Below are 20389 nucleotides of genomic sequence, written 5' to 3' on the forward strand. Positions count from 1 at the left end.
AAATGTCGCAGATAAAATAGAGTAATCAAAGTACAGAAAGTAATAAATAATAACAAAAATACCAGAAATAAGAGCACAAGAAATTGTAATGTGCTAATGCGCCTACGAATAGAGAAGAATAACAAAACTATGTACTAGTCTTCTACCCTAATGTGGATCTTCCACACCCTCCTATCTAAGATCATGTACTTTGTAAGTCAGATGATAACACAAATGAATATTGAAAAATGATATAAAGTGGAGTAATTATGTACCTTTTTGATTTTGAAGAAGTTTACTCAAGACACCATGCAGAAAGCTTTTTGCTTCTTAATTTGCAGAAATTAAAAGATGGACTCTCTTTTCTTTGTGTTCTTTTTATACATTTTCAAGAGGAATTATTATTATTATCATTATTATATACTTTATTTTATTTTATTTTTGTTATTTTGATTTTGCATGGTATGAGATGACAAAAATTTAGATGGTCCGCAACCCAATGCCACAAATTTTTTTATTTAAAAAAATTGATTACTGAAATTGCAGTTGTATTTTAATGAAATGAAACTACTAATTAATTAATACCAATATGAATACGTGACTCTTTTTGCAGTATAGTGTTAGGTCGGCCTCTCTGCTATATAAGTTATACCTGCAAGCTTTGGACCACACCAGTCATTTTCCCAATACATTACATTAAAGGCGGAGTTGAGAGTTCAATTTTACGAGTTCAAAATTTTAAAATGATGATTTCAAGTCTTAAGTACTGAATTCTAAACTTAATATTTATAGATAATGAATTTGAGCAAAAATTGAGTTAGATTGAATCCGTATTCAAACTTCTACATCCACTCATGAGTTACATACTAGATCACCATATACAGTCAAATCTATCTATAATAGGCATGGGCAGAGGTAGGGTACTACAAGGGGATCATACAAATTCTCTTCATAGAAAAATTACATTGTTTATAAGGTTAAAATTATTTCTTAGCTATATTAAGTAGATGTTGAATTCGCCTGACTTTTTCATATGTTTGCCTCTTAGTGAAATTCAAGGTCCGCTACCTATAACAGGCTCGTTTGTTTGGATTTTCTTTTACCTATTAGAGAAATTAGTCGTTATATACTTATAACATTATTTGATATTTAAAAGCGGGTATTTGCGCACTTAGTCCATTGTGTTTGAATCATAAAATGCACGTTTTCCTTTTCAAATGAGATGATCTTTAATTTTTGCCCTTTAGCAGCAATCGAAGTTATACTTTGTAGTGGGACATAAATTCTTTAGAAACGAATGTCATGCTCGTACATTACTTGTAAAATATTATAATACGAAAATATTAACTTACACCCGCCACATAAAATAAGAGCAAAAGTGTGAATGGCCCGTTTTGAATCCATTGTAGTCGTTATCTAGTCAAATGGGCTTCTGAATCTGAAACCCAGGATGTCCAATACTGAGGCCCATATCTTCTTGAAAAAATAATCACATCCATGTTACAAACTATTCACATCTACTACTACAAAAACCCCTATTAAAGAATTAACTTATATAGCCGCTCGTTCAATTACTTCAACTGAAAATAGCCAACAGATAAATAATTAATGTATGATATATATATATATATATATAATTATATATAAGCGATATATAATATGTATATACTGACTAGAAAAAATAAATGATAAATTCGGCTATTTATATAAAGATTCCAAGACTATTCTAGCATAATATCTACTACATGGTTACAAATTTGATAGCGTAAGTATAGTTAATGACAGAGTTATCTTATTCAAGATCAGTTAACTGGCACCCTTTCATCAAAAAATTACATCACGTAATTGGATCGTATTCTTTTTTGTGTGTGTGTTATATATGATACGTTGGATCTATAATTTCAAAATTTCAAGTGATACATTGATAAAAATCTTAATTAAAAATTTAATCTAGTAAGTTCAAAGTTTTTTATATAATGACATTGATTAGTAGTCAAAATATCCCAAAGAACTCAGTCGATCCATTAATTAACTTATCTGGGAAAAAGAAGTTTGTGGTAGATTATTAAATCCGTTAATTTTTTAATTAGTCTTTTGTTTACCATAAATAAGTTGTTAAAATGGAGCTTTCTTCGAGAAATTTGTACTAATGATTGATCTTTCACAATTATACAAGATGATTATATCAAAATACATTATCTATTAAGTTCGATTTTATGACATATCTCGAATATTCTTTTAGTTATATGACTCTTTTATATGACATTATAAAAAATTATATAAATCGTAAAAATTGAAATTATAAATTTTAATCAGTATAAAATAAATAATGGATGTATAATCATTATAGAGATAATAATGATCAAAAACATATTTGAACTATCAGTTTTTTGCAAGTTTTTTTTGATGACTGTGGTGTTCGGGTTAGCTTTTGCGCACCTCACTAATTTCACGGAATACGTGCCACCTCCCAACAACAACAGATATCAGGTAACGTAACTCTGTAAGTTTCATACTTTAATTATCAGTTGTTGTTTTCTTCCTATCGGAATTATCACTATCTATGTATTAAAACAAAATTAACCTCAACTATCAATTGTTTCTTTTTCCTATTTAAACGATAATTGGCTGATCATTATATTTTGAATCTACAGTAGTTCGTCTTGGACCAAATCGCGAACTCTTTTGAACAATTTGTATAGCCATAAATCCTATTGTGACATCTTTTGGTCCAGCTAGAAAAAAAAAATATCAGATAGTTGAGATTTGTTTTAATTTATATATAATGATAATTCAAATTTAAAAATAATAATTAATAATTAAAATATGAAAATAAAAAAATTATATAAACGGGTACGTAAAAATATTGAATGAATTTTGGGTCACAGAGAAAGCACAATATTGTCAATTTAATGATTTATGAACTATGAAGTGGTCAAAGAGTAGGGTACCATATAGTCGTATGGAAGTGATATTTTGATTTGATGGCTTTGAGTAGGGTGAAGGTCTATGCATAGTACATTACTATAAATTATTATTAGTAATTAATTAACGCGTAATAGTAAAACAAGAATTTAAGGAGTTTAAGTATAGCCAAAGCAAAAACTTAGATGAATCATGAATTAATTAGACAATGTGTAATCGTAAAACAAAAATTTATGGACTTTCATGAAGCAAAAATGGAAGACTAATTAGCTTGGACGAACAACTAGTAGTAATGGTCGATAGTGATTATATTGTCATGGTATGTTGGAGAAATTTTTATATGTATTATAGTTTAAATTTTAGTAATTTAATAGAAAAAATGTGTATTTTGTGAAATAACAATCATATATATATGTGGAAATATAATAGTCAAAAATTTATTTAAACTATTATATTTGATGAATTTCGCAGCTTAACTATCAATTATTCTTCTTTTTTATTTATAATATCACAATCTATATATTAAAAACACCTATTAATTAGAAAGAGTAATAAATAAGCTAAATCCTAGAAAGTCAAAGCAAGTCGTTATGTATTATGTATAAATAAATAGATTGGAGTCATGCCTAACCCCTCAATCATAAGAATGATTTGTAAAAATAAAAATAAAAAAGTATAAATGAATGAGTGAAGGGTAAAAGTTTCATTTAAAGTATTTCGATTTTTTAAGTTTTATATTTGAATTATTATTTTTGTGCGAGTTTTCTATCTGAATCATTATTAACTATTTATCAAAATACACCATAACTATCAGTTGTTCCATTTTCTTACCTGAATGATGGTGATATTTTACGTAAGAAACTCATATACTAGATAATTTAAATATGAAATTTAAAAAATCAAGATACTTTAAATGTATTTTTGACTGTTAACTCTAAATAAATTAAATTGCAAGAAGTTTGTGAAAGAAATAAAATAGACAGATATTTCACTTTCAAGTCAGTACATAGAGCCCGTTTGGATGGGCTTAAAAAAAGTAACTTTTATGTATGAAGTGCTTTTAGAACTTTAAAGTGCTGAAAGTTATTTTTATAAATAAGCAGTTGAGTGTTTGGATAAAAGTGCTTAAATGAGGAAAAATATGTGAATGTTAGGGTTAAAAGAATAAAAAGGGTAGTTTGGGAATTTAGTTAAAATATAAGGGATATAAAAGTAATTTCCATGGTCAAAGAAAATGACTTTAAGCACTTAGAAAAAAAAAAGTTAGAAATCCTAACTTTTCATTTTTGACTGACTTTAAGAACTTTCTGGCTTAAAGTTAGCATTAGTCAAACACGTCCAAAAGCTGAAAAGGGGCTTTAATCCAAACGGGCTCATACTCTTAGATGCACATGAGAATCCTGTGGAGACATAAATTCATGGACAACAATTTCACAATTTTTTCTTAAAGAAAGATTGGAAAATATGTAATTTATTTGGATTTTATATATATTCACCCCTAAAGTTCGTAGCTAAGATGATTGTTTGATAATTTGTTGTTAATTTTCGTTAGATAAGATTCACGTTGGACTTTTAATTATGTTTAATTAAATGCAGCAGGAAACAAGATCTCATTAATCTAGGGCAAGATCTCATTCATCTTATACTATACATAAAGAAACTTCAATTCAAAGCAAACAATTTAGTATAGTTATTTTTAGGTCTTGATTGACTTTTTTGGCTCTTCATTGTCTTTGTTGTAGGATTCTAAAGCCTCTAGAGTCGATGTATTTCTTTTTTATTGCAAGCAATTACTCTTTCAGAAATTATTAATCCGTTTAGAAAAGAATATTTTTTTTCTTTTTTGGTAATTTTTTAATTCTAATTTTTCTCATGACATGTAATAGCACAAGTTTAAATGACATTTTGCACATTCTATATATCTTTAATTTAAAATCAAAAAATTCAAAAAATTTTATTTTATTTTTTAAAACTCTATATCAAATCGAACTAGACAAATAAATTAAAATGGAGGGAGTATTATTTTTTATTTATATTTATCATTTTCTAAAAGGATTGGATTGAGGAGGCAAAGGATTAGATGAGGTGTATGTGACAACTAGGGCAGAGCAAGGGTATCGAAGAGTTCAATTGAATAATTCATTCAAAAATTATATCGTATAAATAAGATACATAACGGAATATAATTTTTTATAGTTATTTTTCGCCAAAGGTTGCAGAGTATATGAAAAATTTACCACCCCAAATCCTTTTTCCAGAGTGAGTTGAAGGTATAGCCATTATTTGAAAAGATGAAACTCACTCGAGATTAATTGAGACCAATGTTATGAGCTTTTAAAACAGAATTGAATCTTTGTAAAGTTGGTGATGATCACTATGAGTCTTTCAACAAAGTTGTTCGACATGGCAATGAAAAAAGAATTCATTAGCTCGTCATTCAGTACAAATCAACAAAACTTCAGAATTCATAAAGTGTGCATAAACGTCTCATATACATATATAAATTATCAAATCACATCAGTATATTAGAGAAATTTAAGCATAATAGTAATAAAGGATGTTGAAAAACAACTTCAAATTACATATTCGGATTCAAATGCAATAATTTTGCATTATCCAAAACTTTTAACTAAAATTTCTGACTCCATCATCAATGACGGGAGACAGTCCTAGGGTTGTGAGACCTACGAAAGATTAATGCGCACATGTAGGATACACAAGTAGTAAAAGCCACAATTCATCAACGACATGCATTTAACACTATGGAATTGATGAATCATATTCAAATGTACCAAACTAATAGTTTTAATTATTGTCCTCTCATAACCCGCCCCTCCCTAAAGCCAACAGACATATAAAATTGATGTTGTTGCGACTATATCTTTCGATTTGTGAGATATATTACTAAAAATGACATGACTCAGTTGAAAAATATTGTTCTGACATAATATACGGCGGACTAGAATGATATTTTTGTATCGATCAATGTCGTTTCATTTCATCGCTTATATTATTATTATTGTCCTTGTATGTCCATAATTTTGATAAATGATAAGTACATTTCAATTTATTTCAGATCATATCTTAATTATATCGTTATTATTGTCCTATATATGTATGCCCCCTATATATTTTTGACAAAAGATAATTACATTTAATTTGTTTCTTATCATATCTTAAATCGTTATTATTGTCCCATGCGACCAATCTTTGACCAAATAAACTTATTTTATAGTATTCACATAAACAAAATAAATAATTGTACTTTACTTATCAATTTAGTAATTCTGTCCATTACTATATATAAAAATTAACATATATACCAATTAGACAAATGATATTAGAGATGGTAATCATTACTTGCTAAATGATGAACAATTATTGAGTTTTCTTATTTTGTACAATTTGATATAAGTAACTAGCTATTTCGAGTCCTACGAAAGAAGAAATTTAGAATAAGGAGTGTTTCTTCCTTGAATAGGCCTACACAAATTAGAAATAGAACTAGAAAATAGTTTACGAATTTGATCGAATTCAGTAGCTCAAGTCTCTAAATTTTGTATTTATATTTTAAGAAATTCATTAAATATATATAAATTATAATTTAGAACTCAATAAGAACTAATCCATAAGCTAAGCTTCAACATATTGGACTGTTGAATAAAACATGACTTAGGACAAAAATGAGAATGGCCAAATTAAATATCTAGAAACATCAATTTTGGTAACAATGGATTAACAAATATAACTAAAAAGAAAATACAATTTAAAAAATAATCAATGACACATCACATGGATATTAGATATTAAAACCAACCAACCTAACTACTCAGCATTTAGCAATGAGTAATACCCACTTCATTTAACAAACACAACATCAAAATCTATAAAATTCACATGATGATAGTTAAACCAAAAGGGAATGATCAGATAAGGTTGATGATCCACCCCATAAACCCTAATTTTTTAAGGGAATTCTCCAGGTGTTTTTCGATTTACAATTATTGAAAATATTTCTTTATAAATATTTATCAAAAATATTTCTTCTGACGAGCCAAATTTTGACTTGATATTTGTTAAAAATTAACAATTTTTTAACCGTTTATATTCATCCCACCATATTCCTTGATAATCGGATAAACTCTACTCTCCTCCCCCTCCCCCTCCCCTCCTCATCCCCATAACATTAAAATAAAAAGAGAGAGAATATTATATAAGTACTATATTATACTAGACAATTAATAGTCATATTCATGAATAGAAACTTTGACTGCCATCATATTTTATTCAGTTTGTCTAATCAAATTATTCAGCACTGCCTTTGCTAATTTGTCATTATTTTCATGATTTGGACATGTTATATAGTACTGATCATATATAAATCCATACCCCAACTTTCAACAATAATCATTTTCTCCTTTTTATCCTAATTTATTTTTTAAATGTCTATTTTATCCTGTGTATTATCAACCTTTGTTTTCTTTTTTTTACTTCTTTAAAATCATGAATTTTTATTTTTTTATTCTTGGTAGCAAAATTTTCTATTAAAAAACAAAAATTATTTTTTCTATTTGAAAAAACTAAAGTAAAAAAATTCTAATTGAATATATAAATTATTGACGTTTTATAATGAAATAAATGAGTAGAGTAAAAAGTGAATATTTTAATAATAATCAAAACTCTAATGCATAATATTTATCTTTCGTAATCTAAGTATTTATAGATTTTTATTTAAGCACATTAAAATTATAAGTAGAATAATTTTTTTATCAGTTTGTCATTAAAATTTATTTTATTATTTATGATTATTATTTTAATATTACATGCATTTAATATGTATATGTATATAAATGCATGTTTCAATTCTCTCTTATTCTTAAATGTCTGAATAGATAAACGATTTTTGTTTATCAATAATAAAATATTTTTTAAATTAAAAAATAAAAAATTATTTACAATACAAAAAAGATAATCTTTTAATTTTTTTTATAGGATATACCTTTATTTTATTAATATTCTTGTATTATTTTTTAAATATATTTAAAAGCTATTATATTATTTATTATTTTTATTTGTATAAATAGGTGATGAAAGATAAAAAATCAAGGATAAAATAGATATTTCATGAAATAAGGAGGGAAAATGATTATTATTAAAAATTGAGGGGAGTTTAATTTTTAAATCAAAGTTGGTAGGAAAATAATTTTGACCCAAATAAAAAATCTACATGTAACCATAGTATAGGTAATGATGAAAATCTTCATAGTTTTTCAATTACCAAGAAGAGCCAAAATTATAATTTATTTATTATTTATTTTTTATGAAATGTATAAAAATGCAATCTTTGTCAGTTGGCCTCTCTGCATAACTTTTTTCTCTTGTACAATATATATTCATACAATATAATCCAAAACCCCACACACACCTTTCTATTAATCCTTCTCTTTTAACCTATTGCCCTCCTCTTTAATTTTCCTACTTCATTGGACCACTATTTCCTAATAAAGCCAGAGATGCATGTGGGTGGTTAAGAGTGGTTGGTATAGGAACGGTACATATAAGGATAAGTAATGAGTATAGTCGAATTCAAAATTTTAAATTTAACGAATTTAATTTTTAAAATTTAATGACTAGACGATGATTGATCAAGAAGGCTCATGGCATGGGCTACTAACTTGTAACTATAAAAAGTAAACATTTTATAGGTTAAAAATCTTTATACTATATATCTATCAGTATTAGTTAAACTCTTATTTTCTAAGTAACCTGATCAGCATCAATGAAATTGAGAGAACTGTGATGTTTTAGGTTTAAGTTTCAGCAAAAGATAAATATTTAGGCAATTTTATTTTATTTGTTAAAATCTTGATGAACATAGTTACTCGATATCTATGTTCGTGAGAGATAGCAAGTAACTTATGAAATTAGTCGAGATGCGTTCAATCTTACTTATACACCAGTACAACTTTTAGTGTCATATCTTTCAAAAACAAGTTATGTACCATTCGATTTACAACCCCTTCTACATCTGCCTTAATGGAATTTATCATATTTTGAATATATCACGTCTAACTAATGCATGCTGACAGGTAACAAATACTCCATAAAATTAGTCAAGTCACATACAAACTCACCCAAACACCACCGTAAGCCGGGGGTGGGGGTGGGGTAAAAACTCATTATTAATTAGCTTATCTATACCTCACTCATTAACTCACACAATTCCACCCCCTACAAACCAAACCAAAACCAAACAAACAAAACAATTATAGTAAGCTTCATATATTCTCCTGTATATATACTCCTACTTTATTTAGGTGACATACATATTATTGAAAAAAGAGGGGAATAAGTGCAATGGCATCCCAAATTAGAGCTAATTATCCATTTTTCTTGAGCCAATTTTTAATACTAATTATTTTATCTTCAACCATTAATGTTGTTGTTGCTCTAACAACAAAAGAACAAGAACTTGATAGGATAACATCACTTCCGGGACAACCTCCGGTGACGTTTTCGCAGTTTTCCGGCTATGTTTCCGTCAATGAAGGCCATGGAAGAGCTTTGTTTTATTGGTTTACAGAAGCTACTACTCATCCTGAGAAAAAGCCTCTTGTTCTTTGGCTTAATGGAGGTTAGTACTCTAATTTTCTTTTCAATAATAAGAAATTTCGCTAAACGTGTTCAAGATTATATATATGTCATGTTTTCGGGGGTCTTACGAAAATAGTTTCACTATCTTTGTGTGGTAGGAATAAGATTTGATTGCACTCTATTCCCTAGACTCCACCTTATGAGACTATGTTGTTTTTAGTGGTATTTCAAAAATAATTTCTATACTTTCATATGGTATGTAAGGTCTACATGCATTCTATTTCTCTAGACCCCACCTTGTGAGACTACATATGTTATCGTTGTTTTCAGTGATCTTACGAAAATAATTTATCTACGTTTAACTTTATGTGATAGGAATAAAGTTTATGTACACTCTATTCCCCAGAACCCACCTTATTATGAGACTATATATATATATATATATATATATATATATACATATATATATATATATATTGTTTTCTATCAGAGCATAAAAATATATGTGATAATAACTGTAAAAGTTAAATAATTAATTATGGACCTATAATTTCATAAGTACAACGAGTTTTATATTCAATCATCAAAATTTAAACATTAAACTCATTAAATATAAATTCTGAAATCGTTTGGTTGTAATGTATAAAATAGTAGCAATAAGCGGCAAGAAATATCTAAAGTTGCAAGAAAATTGTTGAAGAAGAAGAAGAATCATAAATCTTCATGTTTTTTCTTTTAATAATTAATAACAAATCATTAGTATATTATCCATGCAAAATATTGCTGTTTAGTCAAAGCTAAATTAAAATTAAAGCAATAATTGTTAAATGATAATGAAATAAGGACAACACATATGATACATGTACTTAATTATGATTTATGAGTAAGGTTCAAACATAGATGGGGTCGTTTGATTAAAAAAAAGTAAGTTTAGGTTGAAAATGTAATATAGGATGAAATAACTACATGTATTAATACTTATTAGTTTTAAAAAAGTACAATATTTTCTTTACTTATATTCGATGTTCGATATTTATTTTGAGGTCTAACTAATGAAATAAATAAGGTCTTCCTCCTTAATTAATAATTTTAAAAGATTTTGGGTTTGAAGCTTAGAATAAAAAAATATCCCGATATTATATATATATTTCTTTAATATATCTCACCCAACTCATATCTGAATCAATTGAAATTACAATATAAATATCAAACATCAAATAAAAAATAATTATTTTCAAGAGGGAAAATATAAGTGCTCGTGATATCCTACTGTCCCCTTTATATCATCACTCTTTTTATTCCTTCTTGTTCTAAGTTTATTCCTTGTTTGTATGTGTACAAAAAGCTGCATATTTAGCCTATGCTTTTTAGTCTTTATCTCCACAATTTTATGATACAACAAACAAAGGACAACAATCCAAATTCAACCAAAAAGTAGAACTCCTTTCTCTCTCTTTTTGTACTTTTCTTTCCATTTTCTAGCATTACTCTTCTTCTCTCAATTTACATGATATAATTTAAATTTCAAAATTTAAATAATTTAATTTGATTATAAATTTGAATAAATTTTTTATTTTTTAAAATAAAATTTATATATTTAAAAAATATGTAAAATATATTATAAATCATAATAATTGATAATTCAAGATATATAAAAAAATTATGATAATTTTTTTTATTTGAATTTCGAAATCAGAATAGGTGCCAGACTAAGGAAGTAGTAAGTTTTTTTAGCACAGGAAAAGAGCCTCACACAAACAAATTAAGAAACAAAATCCTCTCTATCACATATTTGAAATTTGCGATCTAAAATATATCATAATAGTGGCATAACTATAGAGACGAAAGGAGGTCCATTGAATACCTTTAATCGGAAATTATTATGTATACATGCATACACTCTCTCGATCTGTCATATATTATTTGTCATATTTTACTTCTTGAGAATTCAAGAATTAATTTGACTAAACTTTGAAGTTAAATTTTATTAGATTAATTCAATATTTTAAAATTATAAATTTGATAGTAAAAAAATATATTCGAAGTATTATAAGTTGCAATTTTTTAAAGATATATATGATAGAATTAAAATACTTATCAAAAATTATATAATTTGACATTCAAAAATTAAAACATGACAAGTATTTTTGGGACAAAAAGAGCATTAAATCTTGTTAGGGAATGTTTTTTTCTTAAATAAGCACTATATAAGATAAATTTAAATTAATCAAAATTTGAATATGAATATTGAACTTCGAACCAAAAGAACCTTAATAATATGGTGAGAATTTAAAGCATCGAGTGTCAAGAAGCATGTGTGTTCAGAAACTAAGAAAAGAAATAAATGGTGTTGGTCATCATAGTTACACTATTCTCATTGGTAAATTTTATGTGAGCTATCATTATTAAACCATAAATAAAGAGGGAAAAAAAGGGTCATTGTCTTGTGAGTAAATAATTGAAGCTAACTGTTGGAAAATTAATTAAAATAAAGAGAGAAAAAAGTAGTAATAATAAATGATGGTAAAGATGGGTAGGTGAATAATGAGTTATGGAGGATTGTTTAATTAATGGTGGTTCCTAAAAGGTTGTGTATAGAATTTATGAAATTCATATGTTTTCTACATCTTCTTATCCTATCCAAATACAATGATGTTTAAATTAGAGGTCAAAATAAAAAGAAGTCTCAATTGAGAGCGTCATCTTAGAAATAATTCTTACAATGTATGAAGTCATAATTAATCAAGTCTAAATATAAATATCGAACATCGATAAAAAGATAATAACTTGAAAACAAAAATGAAAATGACAAACAACTTTTATCGCTAAACAACGAAAATATCTGTATTACGGTTAGTTATGAGCTATTTAGCAAATACATCTTGCAATTTTATTTTATTTTTTAGTGTATGTGGCACCCCTCTATTAATGTAGTTACTCACTATTATGTGTGTGTGGAACTGTTTGACTAGATATGAAATTTAAGAATGAAAGAAAAGATTTTTAATTAAATTTTTCATTTAATAAGTTTTAGATATTTGCGTGACTAAAATCATCTCATTAAGTGTAAAACGAGAATTTTAAAATTAAATAATTTTTAAATATAAAAAAATAATATTCTTTTTGGAGAAATTTAAAAGAATAATATGTAACATAAATTAGAACAGAAGAAGTACTTGTTTATCACCGTATATAAACTCTTTTAGGAGATTGGAAAATGGACATTGAGAATTGAATTTTTTGGTTTTTCATTTGGTCGTTTGATATCTGTATTGAAATCTGATTAAATACAAATTTTATTTTTAATTTAAACAGTTCGTTGAGCGGCTATTTAGTTTTTTTTTTGTTTGTTTAATAAATCTTCACATCAAGTTGAAATTATTTTTGCACTATGCAGGTCCAGGTTGTTCATCAGTAGCATATGGGGCATCAGAAGAAATTGGTCCATTTAGAATTAATAAAACTGGTTCTTCCCTTTATTTAAACAAATATTCTTGGAATAAAGGTAACATCTTCTTTTTATTATCATTATTTAAACGTGGCCTTGGGCCATTTTATTTTAATCAAAAAATATATTTTTTATTTTTCACTTTCACCAACAATTTTTTTTTTTTAAAAAAGATTGATTGTTATAAATGCAGTGGCAAATATACTTTTCTTGGAATCTCCAGCTGGTGTTGGTTTTTCTTATACAAATACAAGCTCTGATCTTAAGAATTCTGGGGATAAAAGAACAGGTAAATAAATAAATAAATAAATATTTCTTGATATTTATTATATATATATATATATATAATTTTATTTTAACTTATATACACGAAGAGTTTAAATGAATATGTGCACAATCAACTCCTTGAAAGATGATTGAATGTACCATGAATAATAATTAAGATTAGTGAATTAAATAACAAGATGCGTAATCTGCTATTACATGTTAAATTATAATAATAATGTAAAAAAAAATTACACTTTCAGTATATATAAGAAGAAGGGATGCTTACGTGAATAATCTGTCGGATTCATAGTTTAGTTTTTTTAGCCGGTATACATTGATCATTAACATATTAACTTAATTTAGAGCTGTTTATTTTTTGGCACAGCTCAAGATGCACTAATATTCCTCACAAGATGGATGTCAAGATTTCCACAATATAAATGTAGAGATTTTTATATTGCTGGAGAGAGTTATGCAGGTATTTTTTTTGTTTATAAAAAAAAAATTGAAATTAGTCTATTATTCCTAATTAATTCTATTAACATTTTATTTGGGTTTATCAGGGCATTATGTTCCTCAATTAGCACAGGCTATTTACAATTATAACAAGAAATCTTCACATCCAATCATAAATCTCAAAGGATTCATGGTGAGTAATTTTATCTAATTGTATTAAAAACAAAATCATATTCTTTCATTTAAGGGAGATTTGCGCTTTCAGTCCCTCACGTATCAATAAGTTCTAAATTTGGTCCTTGTAATTTATGGTCAAACATATCTAACCTTTTAACTAATTGGAATGTACATTGTTGATCTATCTGCTTTTGAATCTTTACAAACTTATCAAATTATTAAGTGTTGAACCAACTCATAACCTATGTATGTGTTATGTTAAATTCGTATTGTTTCTCCATAGTTGAGTATAATATATTTTTATAAATAGTCTAATTATCACATATTCTCTACACAAAAGGATCAAAACCTTGTATTTCAATCCCTAATAATAAAATCATTAATTTTTGACGGACGTTCCATCAAAAATTGGCTCGTTCTTTAAGGGAATTCAGATAAAAAGTGCATCGGAATGTTTTCAAGGAGCAAATATTTGATGGATTCCGTCAGAAATTTACTCTTTTTTAGTAGTGAACTAATTGAATGTTAAGTAGATGTGCTTAGCCAACTATTACAAGGACCGAGATAAGAATTTACCAATAGTCGAGGGACTAAAAAGTGCAATTATCCCCAACAATTTAATGAGAGGTTTTGGATTTGTCCTTGGGAATTAAGTCGCCTTCGATATGAACACTTCATCCTCCAAAGCTGGACTTCATCCTCCAAAGCTGGACTTCCTGATGCAATTCTTGATTAATTAGATTTAAAATGAATACCGTACATCAAACGAAAAACAATAAAAAAAAATTTGTTTTTCATACTCATGATGATTGAAATGATACACAGGTAGGAAATGCAGTTACTGATAACAAATATGATGGAATTGGCACTGTGACTTATTGGTGGAGCCACTCAATGATTTCAGACAAAACTTACAAGAAAATCATGAATTCTTGCAATTTCACATCTGAAAATTCATCAAAAAAATGTGATGAATCAGTGAGTTATGCAGTGAACCATGAATTTGGTCACATTGATCAATATAGTATTTATACACCATATTGCAAAATTGTGCAAAATGAAACAAATTTGAATAATAATAATTATGTCAGATTCAAGAACACAATTATTCATAGAAAACTCTCTGGCTATGACCCATGTACTGAGAATTATGCTGAGGAATATTTTAATAGACATGATGTGCAAAGGGCTATGCATGCTAATATCACTGGGATTTCATACAAATGGACTGCTTGCAGGTACTCACTTATAACTTCTCTGAATTTTGGACCACAAACTTTATTTGCTTATTAGGTTTTGGACAAATTATTTATACATATTAGTAATCGTGTAGTTTTTTTTTCCCTCAATGTGTATTACTACATATCTGTTGTTTCATTTGCTTTATATCTTGCTATTTTGCTATCATATTATTCTTGCAACCCTACTTCAAAAACCTTTCTTTTTGAGTTGAGGGTTATCGAAAACAACTTCTCTAGTATCCCCCACAAAGATAGAAGTAAGGTCTGCGTATATTATACCCTCCTCACATGTAAAATTACACATGGTAAGTTGTTAATATAGAGTCCGGCGATAATACAACATATATATATTGGTTGAGGAGATGAGTTGTTGTCTTGTTGTATGGTATTGGGAAATTTTTGCCTCACCAGTTAATTAACTTTTGGTGTTGAATTAGATATAATGTCATTTTCTTAACATGGAAGTAGAGTCATATTTATCTCAATTCCTGGTTTATCTAGTGTTAGAAACACGTGTTAGAATATCCCCCATTGGTAAAATAAATCTCTTCGTTAAATGGTATTACACAATTTTACATCTCACGAGCTAACTTTTAGTATTGAATTAGACACAATGTCTCATTCCAAATCTTGATTCATCTAATGTTAGGTCCCCGTGTTAAATTGTCCATCCGCTCCAAATGTCCAATCTTGTATGTTTAGGGGAGGGGGTGTAATTAGAATGTCTCGCATTTGTTAAAGAACTATTTTGTTGTCTCCTTATATGATTTTGGACAATTAATTTTGGTTTTTTTTTTTGTCATTGGGAAAACAGTGATATATTGTTAAAGAATTGGAAGGACTCTGATGATTCAATTCTACCAATATACAAGAAACTAATGGTTGCTGGTCTTAGAATATGGATGTTCAGGTAAACCTAATTAATTTCTCCTACTACTTAGATTGTATAGAGTTTTTATGATATATAAATGTGTACACTACTAAAAAAAAGTCAAAATTAACCTCCAAGGTTCAGTTGTACCAGTGACTGAAGATTAATTAATTATGTTTGAATTTATATGCAGTGGGGATACAGATTCAGTTGTACCAGTGACTGCCACAAGGTTCTCTCTAAGCCATCTAAATCTCAAGATTAAAACTCCATGGTATCCTTGGTATTCTGGAAATCAGGTAACATACAAATATATACTCTATTTTAAGTATTTTAGTAAGTGGAGGAGTCAGATTTTACACTAAAAAAAAGTCAGAGATTAAGTGTATATATAGTATATACACTTAATACTGAAAAACTTTTCCAGAAAATATTCTTTATATGTGAGGAATATTTTTCATGAAAGATGACTTGATTTGTCATATAAAACAAACTCTAAATCTTAAATTCGCCTATGATTAGGGCTAAGATTATTTTTACCATGCGAAACAAACTTTAAATTTTGAATTCACATCTGATTAGCATCAATATTACTTTTTTTATACAAAACAAACTTTAAATCTTGAACTCACATCTGATTATTGTCAAGATAACATCTGTCATCCTAAACAAATTTTAAATCTTGAATTTGCATCTGATTAGTGCCAAGATGACTTCTATCATACGAAACAAACTCTAAATCTTGAATTCGTCTCTGATACTGAAGATGAATATCACATTATATTGTAGGTGGGAGGATGGACAGAGGTGTATGATGGACTTACATTTGCAACAATTAGAGGAGCTGGCCATGAAGTTCCATTATTTCAACCTAAAAGAGCATTTATTCTTTTCCAGTCATTCTTGGCTGGCAAAGAATTACCAAAATAAATTAAGAAAATTCAATCAAGACTGTGGGGGGGCAAAAAAGTCAATTTTAATTTATAGCTCCCATGAAAATTATGGGAGTTTTGCAAATTAGATTTAGAGTTGATTCATTTGAAATTTGTGTATTTGAAATTCATGATCATTTCTCATTTTTCCATAATTTTTTCCATATATAGAATTCTCAAGGCAACTGGTATTTATTATTTATTAGCATAAATTTTCTATTAAGATTGCAAAAATAAGCTTCATAGGTAACATTTCAAGTTTATTGTCTTCCGACTCATCCTACACCCCTTCACCGTCTTACCCCCTTCTACCCTTGATTCCCCACCCCTGCCTCATCACACCCAATAAATATTTTTGAGATATTATTTTTTTATTACCGAAACACTAAAAAATAAGTAAAAATTTACTTTTTTAAAAAAATAATAATAATATTTTCCTTTCATTCCAGCTCTCTCCTAACCATTACTCTGTTTGGATAGATGTTACAATTATTTCGTATTGTATCGATTATATATTGCATTTTATCGTATTGTATTGTTTTGATAAAAATATACTCTGGATAGATTGTATCATTTTCGTCTTTACATAAATCTACAAAACAAGTAGAATATGGAATAGAGTTACTATACATAGAAATATATATGATTATTAGATAATAAATAAATACAAAATGACGGGAAAAAAGTAACCACGTGTCGCAATAAATCGATGGTTACATAAAATGAGACTTTTCATCGCTACATAATGATGGACTTAACGATTCAATATAATAAATTTAAATAACAATCAAAACAAACATTATATTTTTAAACTTAAAACCTCAAGGTGAATTTTGCACCCGTTAGTCACTAAGTCAATCTTTAATCTTATTCAACGGATTCAAAATTTATATATATATATATATATATATGGAGAGAGAGATATGACAAAAAGGATATGCGCAGAGTTTAAGAAAGGGTGTGACACAAAGATTTATAGTAAACAATTTATTTTGCATTTTCTGTCAGAGAACATGCACACAAAGTCAATTAGAATGCTGACGAATTATGCTCTCTTCTCTCTCCTCTTTTCTAACGTTCACTAATGACTAATAGAAGCGCGTACTAACACACTCCATCTTGATGGAGCCGCTGGGAGGCCATCTTCTGCCGCGTCCGCAAGGAGGGAATCACCCTCTTGGCAGGGTAAATGCTATGACAGAAGGAATCTCAGAAAAATCATCATATTCTAGTACAATTACTGCTCCAGCAACATGTTTTACTCATCCTTCGACTTCAATTCGACATGAAAGGGAAAAGGTCCAAGCTCGACACTCCACTCATAATGGGATGCCAGTTGTGATCTTCAAAGCTTCTGAGTATAATGGAGTAATGGCTGATGAGTGTCGATACATAATTATGGGTAGATTCTCAAAAATCCGATCCCAAATTGACAAAATCAGATCCCAATTTAAGGAGAAGGTCAAAATTAAGGGTTCTTCCAAAATTGGTGTTTTCGACAACTACAATATTTTCATTGACCTGACAAATGAAGAGAACTTCAAATCAGTTTGATTTAAACGCGTAATTGAGATCGATGAGGCACAAATGTGGTTGAAAAATGGTCTCCTAACTACAAACCAGAAGAAGATCTACCAATAGCTCCAGCATTGGTTCTTCTACCATATTTGCCCTTTCACTTACACACTTGGCATTATATCAAACAATTATTGAATGTGAAAATCTTCATGACACTGCTCAAAGTCAAGGAAAATTTATTCCCACTGAATCAAGAGGCAGAACCAAAGAAAGAGAGAAAGGAAAGCATACAAAGAAGAGATCTATACCTTGTAAAGGAGGAAAAGGTCAAAGACAAAGTGTCCCTCTCCCTTCATTAATTCATGATTAGTGCAATCTTCTGGAATATAAGAGGGGTGAGAAAAAAAATCATGTTATAGACTCAAACGCTTGTCAATATTAATAAAGTGGTCTTCATTGCAATATATGAGTCATTTAGTAACATGAGTAAGATTAATGGTTATAAAAGCTATCTAGGCTTCCGACATTGTATGTCCAATTCTAATGGCCAAATATGATGCTTCTGGAATCACTCTGACCATACTGAAATTATTGCAAATGCTGATCAATAGTTGACTTTGAAGCTTAAAGACTCTCCTACTGATAATGACACTTTTGTGACTGCAGTTTATGAAAAATGTACACCAGTCAAAAGGGAAGATCTTTGGGTCATCGTGGTGGATACTAGTACATATATTGCTGGTTATTGGTGTATGGGTGGAGACTTTAATGTAGTAATGGATCCTGATGAGAAATTAGGAGGCATACCACATAGAACGAACAAAAGTATGGACTTCATCAATTGTATGGAAGCATGTGGTCTCAATGATATTGGTTTTACTGGCCCTAAATACACTTGGTGCAACTATTGGAGGCCTGGTAAGAAAATATGGATGAGACTAAATAGAGTTTTAATCAATGATGACTGAAACCTTAAATTTTAGCACAATAGGGTAAGACACCTATCGAGATCTGGATCTGACTATAGACCTTTACTATTCAAGTGCCACAATGATCAATAGAACAACATCAAATACTTTAAATTCCTCAACTTTTGAGTGGATCAACCTAATTTTATGACAACTGTCCAAAACTCTTGGGATGAGGAGGTCAGAGGAAATCCTATGTGGACTCTACAAATCAAAGCTAAAAAGGCTTGAAAAAACACTTAGTCAGTGATTAAAACACAATATTGGTGATGTTAATACTCAAGTTCATGAGTGAGAGGCAAAGATGGAGCTTCTGGAAGAGATTAATATCAATTATAACACTGAACAAGGTAGGAAAGATTTAAATAAAGGCTATACGGAATACATAAGATGGATGATTATGCAAGAGTCTATGATGAGATAGAAAACTCAGCTACATTGATTTAAGGATAGTGATAAAAATACCAAGTACTTCAACAGTGTGCTCAAAAATAGAAGAAGAAGATTACATATACATAGAATCAAAAATCTCAGAGAAAGATGGTACAGGGAGATGACAATATTGCCAAAGCTGCTATTAAATATTATAAAAAATATTTCAACCTTAATTATGAAGAAGGTCATAACAGGTCGATTGATTGCATTTCTGAAATGATCACCAATGAGATAACATCATGCTGACCAAAATACCTGAAGAAAAGGAGATCAAAGTTGTTGTCTTCAGTATGAGTAGTGACAACTTTGCTGATCCTGATGGTTTTAATGGTAAATTCTTTCAAACTTGTTGGAATATCATTAAAATTGATATAATTGCTTTTGTGCAGGATTTTTTTAAGGGCAGGAGTCTGACTAATTTTTTTACTCATAGTTGCCTTGCTTTGATTCCTAAAGTGGACTCTCCTAGTAGTTTTGCGGATCTTAGACCTATTAGCTTGAACAATTACACCAATAAAATTATTTCAAAAATTCTGTCAAACAGGTTTAACCCCCTCTAAAATAATTTCATTTTTGAA

General features: G+C 28.5%; 1 protein-coding gene across 1 annotated transcript; it reads left to right on the forward strand.

The window, feature by feature from the left end:
* The first annotated feature begins 9123 nt into the window (after window positions 1-9123).
* LOC129891550 (serine carboxypeptidase 24-like) lies at window positions 9124-17113 on the forward strand. Its single transcript, XM_055966947.1, has 9 exons — window positions 9124-9538; window positions 12896-13003; window positions 13140-13235; window positions 13599-13691; window positions 13777-13862; window positions 14672-15084; window positions 15902-15997; window positions 16152-16257; window positions 16748-17113. The coding sequence occupies exons 1-9, from the start codon at window positions 9262-9264 to the stop codon at window positions 16886-16888; spliced, it is 1416 nt and encodes a 471-aa protein (XP_055822922.1). The 5' UTR covers window positions 9124-9261; the 3' UTR covers window positions 16889-17113.
* The last annotated feature ends 3276 nt before the right edge of the window (window positions 17114-20389 follow it).

This window comes from Solanum dulcamara, chromosome 6 (assembly GCF_947179165.1).
Source record: "Solanum dulcamara chromosome 6, daSolDulc1.2, whole genome shotgun sequence".
Lineage (NCBI taxonomy): Eukaryota > Viridiplantae > Streptophyta > Magnoliopsida > Solanales > Solanaceae > Solanum > Solanum dulcamara.